Here is an 8180-nt window from a genome sequence, read left to right on the forward strand (position 1 = left end):
TGGTGTCGCTGCTATGGAAATAAAATAGGTCTGGTGAGCTACCAAAGAAAGCTGCGTAACATTTACCTCTAGCTATGGAGCGGTTACTTTACACAATGATCATGGGATTGTTACTGTATCACTGGAGATCAGCTTGGATACTGCATGGTAGAGACTAGTACAGATTTGAGTACACATGAGCATGAGCAGGCTAGGCCTCTTCTCGTTCATAGCACTTAGCTCGTTGACGAGAAACACTGTGGTGGTCCAGCCCACTCTTTTTATTTAACCTTTATTTAACTAGGCAAGTCAGTTAAAAACAAATTCTTATTTACAATGACGGCCTACACCGGCCAAACCTGGACGACGCTGGGCCAACAACCGCCCTATGGGACTCCCAATCACGGCCGGTTGTGATACAGCCTGGAATCGAACCAGGGGGTCTGTCATGACACCTCAAGCACTGAGATGCAGTGCCTTAGACCGCTGCGCCACTCAGGAGCCCAAATGTTCATACTGTTCATTAAATGAACTGAAAAGGTTATGAGCACTCCAGGGCGGATTCCTGAATGAATTGAATGCTACGGCAGCCAGACTTCATTGCATGCTGAAGAGACCAGTGTCAAGTCCCACTCAAGAGACAGACATATGGAATAAATGTTTTTTACTAATAATTGCAGAGATTGTCAACTCTACAGATTTCTTTGTGAGTTTTTCCAGGGGTGGCTGAGTGGCGCTGGTAACATCCAGAGATCATCCATTTCCCATGCATCTGTGAGTCTACAAGAGGTTGCGAAGAGGCGACGATATCGGTTTCAGTCCAGTCTCAGTACAGTACTTTGTGTGATAAAAATAGCATTGCTTGTCTTTATTCAACCAACTAGTGGTACGGATAGCTAACCCATATGGGCCTATATTCAGTTTGATCTGACTAGGCCTATGCCCTAAGCTCTGGCACTAGAGGAGAAAGTCTGGCGTCATGGTGGTGTACACTGTCATGCTGATTGCCTTGGCATTTACAGTCTTTAAGCACGTTGGCAAAACACAAAGCAACATAAATCAACTTAACAAAATATGTGTTTGTGTTGGCTTCTATGTAAACCCTCTCTACACGCCACCATCCAGATTCACAAGAGAGATTATTTGCTCAAATTAATACTATTTAAACAATAGGACATTTGAATAAGCACGGTTATTCTGCATGAATTATTTGTGTTTTATAATCCTCTGCTAAGCATTCATAAAATTACTGGAAAGCATCAAACTGGTCAGCTGTGAAAAATCTGATTTGTTCATTAGGGAAAATATCAATATGCAGCATGAGCTGGAGATGCACCACTGATAACCAAACCAAAATGTAATTCTATCAAATTCATGGATAAACATTGCTAAAAGTTATTTGTTTAGCATTAAAATATCCCTCTACCATTTGTTTACAAACCGTATTACATTTTATTGGTGTTAGTGCTGATAAATGTTTTACTCTCACACATTGTAAATGGTATTTCAGTAGAGGATAGTACCCGTCAAATGAATCATTAGCTGGATAAGCTGCGTCGTATTGTTTGACCTCAGTCTTCAAATCAAAATTCGGCACCCTCCTCCCAAAGTGCACACTTGCCTATTCTCGACATGGATTTAATAGCATTGGATTGGTGTAAGCATTAGCTGGACGAATTTTCCACCATTGTTAAATCTTTGACGGGGAGTGTGCAAGTGCACACTTCAGTAGAAGGGGTGGAGAATCGGGATGCAGCCCAAAAGTTAGTGGTTCCACTTACCTGCCACAGAGGATCTTCCAGCCCCCCATGAGGAACCACCCCAGGCCTCTAGGTCTCTGGTTGACCCTGGCCCGAGGAAGGGTGTGGTAGTCACTCTCATCATTCTCAAAAACGTCCTCAGACATCATCAGCGGCATCTCGTCCAAGTTAGAGGGTTCATCTTCTAAAGAACACCTGGAAAGGAAGAACAATAGACTATACTCTAAATAATACAGCTAGGTACAAGTTAATACCAAGCAGGTACAGATCCTAACAAACCTGCAGTGAACATATTGACAGAAGAGACCTTAGAGCAAAAAAAAAAAAAAATAAATACAGACATTTGACAACTGGTCTTGTTGTTACACCACAATCTTTACAAAAACAGGAAGGAATTCATGGTAAAAGTGAGAACTTGGGAAGTAACAATAGTAAAGAGAGGGCAGAACATTCTAGACAGTTGTTTACCCAGACAACAACAAAGGCCTATCAGAGTGAGGATCTGTATTGATTGCAACCTTAAAGCAGAGGAACTTCAACATTTGTCAGTTAGTTTCACTACCACTCTGATAAACAACAGGTTCAACTCCTTAAAAAAAAATTCCTGACACGTTCCGCCTGCTTTATTGCATTACATCGATTCCACTGGGCCACATTTTTCACTTGACAAATAGGATCCTAGCATCCAGATCCAGACATGTATGGACCCTACAGTATCGATGCATGTAAACTATTCTCTACTGCATTTTACAGCTTTAATACCTCTGATGTGGGAATGAAAGACTACTGACAAATAGAATTAAGCCAGAGGAAAGGTTGGCTTGGTTCCTATGCCCTGGAGTAGCGTACACCACTCACATTATCACTAAGAGCACACAGGAAACACATAATGTCTTATTCATGAGGACTTTCTAAGGAATTTGGAGTAGGACTACTACAGTACCAGGTAAAGGAGGGCCTCACAATGATACTGGACTAACTATCCAAAATAAATATATTTAAAATAATATATACACTACCGTTCAAAAGTTTGGGGTCATTGTTTTTGAAAGAAAAGCAAATTTTTTGTCCATTAAAATAACATCAAATTGATCAGAAATACAGTGTAGACATTGTTAATGTTGTAAATGGCTATTGTAGCTGGAAACGGCTGATTTTTTATGGAATATCTACATAGGCGTACAGAGGCCCATTATCAGCAACCATCAGTCCTGTGTTCCAATGGCACGTTGTGTTTGCTAATCCAAGTTTATCATTTTAAAAGGCTAATTGATCATTAGAAAACCCTTTTGCAATTATGTTAGCACAGCTGAAAACTGTTGTGCTGATTAAAGAAGCAATACAACTGGCCTTCTTGAGACTAGTTGAGTATCTTGAGCATCAGCAATTGTGGGTTCAATTACAGGCTCAAAATGGCCAGAAACAAAGAGCTTTCTTCTGAAACTCGTCAGTCTATTCTTGTTCTGAGAAATGAAGGCTATTCCATGCGAGAAATTGCCAAGAAACTGAAGATCTCGTACAATGATGTGTACTACTCCCTTCACAGAACAGCGCAAACTGGCTCTAACCAGAATAGAAAGAGGAGTGGAGAAATACATTAGTGTGTCTAGTTTGAGAAACAGGCGCTTCACAGGTCCTCAAATGGCAGCTTCTATAAATAGTACCTGCAAAACACCAGTCTCAACATCAACAGTGAAGAGGCGACTCCGGGATGGTGACCTTCTAGGCAGAGTTGCAAAGAAAAAGCCATATCTCAGACTGGCCAATAAAAATAAAACATTAAGATGGGCAGTCTGAGATATGGCTTTTTCTTTGTAAATCTGCCTGGAAGGTCAGCATCCCGGAGTCGCCTCTTCACTGTTGACGTTGAAACTGGTGTTTTGCGGGTACTATTTAATGAAGCTGCCAGTTGAGGACCTGTGAGGCGCCCATTTCTCAAACTAGACACACTAATGTATTTGTCCTCTTGCTCAGTTGTGCACCGGGACCTCCCACTCCTCTTCTGGCTAGAGCCAGTTTGCGCTGTTCTGTGAAGGGAGTAGTACACAGCATTGTACGAGATCTTCAGTTTCTTGGCAATTTCTCGCATGGAATAGCCTTCATTTCTCAGAACAAGAATAGACTGACGAATTTCAGAAGAAAGCTCTTTGTTTCTGGCCATTTTGAGCCTGTAATTGAACCCACAATTGCTGATGCTCAAGATACTCAACTAGTCTCAAGAAGGCCAGTTGTATTGCTTCTTTAATCAGCACAACCGTTTTCAGCTGTGCTAACATAATTGCAAAAGGGTTTTCTAATGATCAATTAGCCTTTTAAAATGATAAACTAGGATTAGCAAACACAACGTGCCATTGGAACACAGGACTGATGGTTGCTGATAATGGGCCTCTGTACACCTATGTAGATATTCCATTAAAAATCTGCCGTTTCCAGCTACAATAACCATTTAAAACATTAACAATGTCTACACTGTATTTCTGATCAATTTTATGTTATTTTAATGGATAAAAAATTTGCTTTTCTTTCGAAAACAAGGAAATGTCTAAGTGACCCCAAACTTTTGAACGGTAGTGTATATATATATATATATATATATATATATATATATATATATATATATATATATATATATATATATATATATGGGATTGGAAATGATGCAGACAATTACATTGATAGAAGCCACAATCTGCAATATTAAAGCAGATCTACCAGCTTAAAAAAAAACACCAAATTAAATTAAAAAATAACTAAATAGATTTGAGAAATCTGCACATTCTGGTCCTCTTGCCTCAGTCAGCTCTCCAATGTAACAGCCAAATTGTGACATATGGGTTACAATGCAACTGGTTTAATCCTGTGAGGGTATCAGGTTCACTAACACTAGGCTAGAAGAGCTTCTCCCCTGGTTAGTGTAAACCCCTGGCTATTTTCCTTTCTGTGTTCATGTTATTCTACAGGTAGGCATAAGCTATTCCATTTCTGCAATTAGATCCTTTCTAAAAAGATTTACAAACCACTTTCCTCTAGCAATAATTGGCCTGTTCAAAATATCAAAGGCATAATTGGTAAATAATTCAAAGTTGTCAGCAAGCACAACATACCCATCTAATTTGGTTCAGCCTACATTGTCTAGCATTTCTTTTCAACAATGCATAGTCTCATTATGGAAACTTGCAAAACATGATACCTGCACTGTTTCAATTCCAATGCATAGCCAAGGCCTACATAACGAATCAATGAAAAGATGCTTCCCCTACATCAGAATGGAGGAGTGCAGAGGTATGCCAAGCCCAAGACAAATGGCAGGGCTTGCATAATAATCTAGCCAAGCATTTGTTGATGAATCTTTTAATTACACCCACAAATACAAAAATTAACAAAGGCACCGATTGATAATGAAAATTTGCTGTTGTTGTAATTGTAAGATATCAACAGTGAGCGCAGATGGAGGGCTTTAGTACAGAGGATTAGTACAAGTTCAGGGTCAACCCATCCAATATAGTAGCACTTGGTGCATATTAGCTCTACAGAGCAGTTCAATTGGCCAAGGCAGACACTTCTATGAGCCAGTAAATCAGGGAGATTCCCTACTAATGTTCCTACTTATCAGAAAAGTACAAGTTTCCGTCAGACATAGGATGTTGACCATGACCATTGAGGGGCTGTGGTGGAGGGAGTTTGCCTAGTAGGCCTAGATTGTATCATGGCTTATATGGAAGTCATTCTGAAAGAAACTGCACTGATGGCAGCGTCTTTGAGGATTTCCTTACTTGGAAAACAATGGAAATGATTTATGCATTTATGATGCTAAGTCTGGGAACTTCTCATAAGATTTGCGAGGAAAGCATTGAATAAACTGGAGGAAATCTTACTTCGTCCCGCAATGCGCCATTGGAAATTCGGCCCTGGAACCCCTTTCTGCCTAGTTGGTCTTGGAGGAACAGTGCAAGCAACATTTTGTGGTGGTGTATGGAAGTAGGGAAGCACGTTTGCAGGCAGTGCTTTTTTTTATGCACTGACCCAGACACAGCAGCGAATTGTCTATATAATGACCACATTCGAGGTCCATCGGCAAGGACATCTCTTCAGCAGCAGGTTATTGATCAGTGATCTAGTCACGCGCCCCGCCTCCAATTCTCTTCCTACTGTGACTCGCCCACCCAATCTGGACCACGAGATGGTTTCGAAAAACGCTTTGCCTAAGTGGATCTACACACTGTATTACCTAGTTTCCTTAAGTAAATCATGAGTTATCACTTGGAAATGTGGAATTATAAGCACTGTTTGCCAATAGCCTACCTATCTAGCTAAATAACCAGACGACAAAGAAGGAGCGAGTTGTGGAAACACGTAATGTGACGCTCGGCTTTTCTGTTATCTAACGTTAGCCGTGCTTGGCAAATAAAGGGCTCCTGAATCCTAGTCATTCCTAAAATAGTAATAGGTCGTTGCCTGCTTCGCATGTCGAGAGAGATGAACAGTTGTCATACAGCTTCCAAATAACCCTGCTTCGTTTGTTGAGAGCAGCGCCAGGTAGGAAACGCTTGTTTAGCTCGCGTAACTACCTCGAGCCACGAAACCACCATTATTTCAACGTCTCCAAACTACTGAAATGCAAAAATATCTAAAATGATATCTCCACCGCTTAAACAAAAAAAAAGTAACTGTGTCCCATACCTGGAATGTCTTGCAGTGTTGTAATAAGCAAGTTTTTTTGAGTTCTTCCACAACGGGTTTAGCAGGATACTGTCAGCCATCTTGGCTGGACTGTACACATCATGACGTCACTGCCAGTCCCACAACGTTGACGCCCCGGAAAAAATGATGGCACTTTCAATGCCGCGTTCAAAACAACTGGGAACTCCGGAACTCCGTTTTGTAGTCTACAATTATGAATTAATGTCGCCACATGTCAAGCAGTAATGCTTCAAACAGTAAAATTTGGAAAAAACACTTCTCAAATTGTAGATATTTAAAATACTATGAAATATTGTAAACTAGACAAGTCAATTATTTTCATTCATTAGATGTCTGTCGGCCCAGCAAATTGTTTGTAAAAAGATTTCCACTTCCATTATTTTGTAGGCCATCCTGCCATAGCACACTAGGGAAAAAAGTGTCTTTCTGTAGCCTTCATACAGAAAAGAGGTCTTGGATTTGCGTCTTTGAAGCCTCCTCTGTACATCACATTTAGAAATCAGTTCTCAGGGGAGGATATAAAATGCTGAAATCACTATGGAGAGGAACAAAACTGGTAACAAAACATGTTTTGACTAAAACATATAGCCTACATTTTGTTTATATATGCATCTGTAAGCCAATACATTTTATATTTTTTACTGAGTATAGCAAACATTAGGAACACCTTCCTAATATTGAGTTGCACCCATGTTGACTCCAATGCTTCTCACAGTTGTGTCAAGTTGGCTGGATGTCTTTTGGGTGGTGGACCATTCTTGATACACACGGGAAATTGTTGAGCGTGAAAAAAACCAGCAGCATTGCAGTTCTTGAAACAAACCATACCCCATTCAAAGGCATTTAAATATTTTGTCTGGCCCATTCACCCTCTGAATGGCACACATACACAATCCATGTCTCAATTGTCTCAAGGCCTAAAAATCCTTCTTTAACCTGTCTCTTCCCCTTCATCTACACTGATTGAAGTGGATGTAACAAGTGACATCAATAAGGGATCATAGCATTCACCTGGATCCACCTGGTCATTCTATGTCATGGAAAGAGCAGGTGTCCTTAATGTTTTGTATACTCAATGTAGATTTTGGATGCAGAGAATATAACTTACATGAGGAAGCTGAAATCCATGCTGATATACAGCGTAAAGTCCAGTGAAGACATGGGACATGCAATTTAAGATTAATTAAATTCAAGAAATGATTGTCCATCCTTACGGATGCAAAATTACTTGCACAAATGCTTCAATTTGAAGGCTAACACCATGTACTCTTTTTTTGTTATATAATTTAAATCCCATTAAGTTCTAAAAGAGTTAAAAAAGAGAGCACACCCCGCTGTGTGATGATGTGATTTAAAGGAGTCAGGCGCAGGAGGGTAAATCAAAGGTTTATTCCGTTGACACAGCGGTACGCAGCAATGTGTCAAACACTCCAGTGCGGAAATATACAGCACACTGGAAACAGCAAGGCACACGGGTGAATATCCCAGAGATACACAATACAAGCGCTCCACCGAGCTAAACTAACCTCCACAATAAACAATCACACACAAAGACAAGGGGGCAGAGGGAACACTTATACAGGTACTGATGAGGGGAATTGAAACCAGGTGTGTGTAATAAACAAGACAAAACAAATGGAATGATGAGATGAGGAGCGGCAGTGGCTAGAAGGCTGGTGAAAACGAACGCCGAAGCCTGCCCGAGCAAGGAAAGGAGGCAGCTTCGGAGGAAGTCGTGAC

The 8180-nt window shown here is 40.5% G+C and overlaps 1 protein-coding gene across 3 annotated transcripts in view; it reads right to left on the reverse strand.

The window, feature by feature from the left end:
- The window catches only part of LOC311113662 (putative phospholipid-transporting ATPase IIB), a gene marked incomplete at its 5' end in the record, with an annotated part of 62163 nt that extends 55663 nt beyond the window's left edge, over nt 1-6500 (reverse strand). For 2 of the 3 annotated variants that reach the window (XM_084156940.1, XM_084156938.1), the window contains 2 exons: nt 1761-1934; nt 6420-6499. In XM_084156940.1, coding sequence (XP_084013066.1) covers nt 1761-1934; nt 6420-6499 — 254 coding nt within the window. Of the gene's footprint in view, nt 1-1760; nt 1935-6419 lie in introns of all 3 variants that reach the window. The other variant, XM_084156939.1, reaches the window with a different exon arrangement.
- Between the last annotated feature and the right edge of the window lie 1680 nt (nt 6501-8180).

This window comes from Coregonus lavaretus, assembly GCF_964263955.1.
Source record: "Coregonus lavaretus genome assembly, chromosome: 40".
NCBI lineage: Eukaryota > Metazoa > Chordata > Actinopteri > Salmoniformes > Salmonidae > Coregonus > Coregonus lavaretus.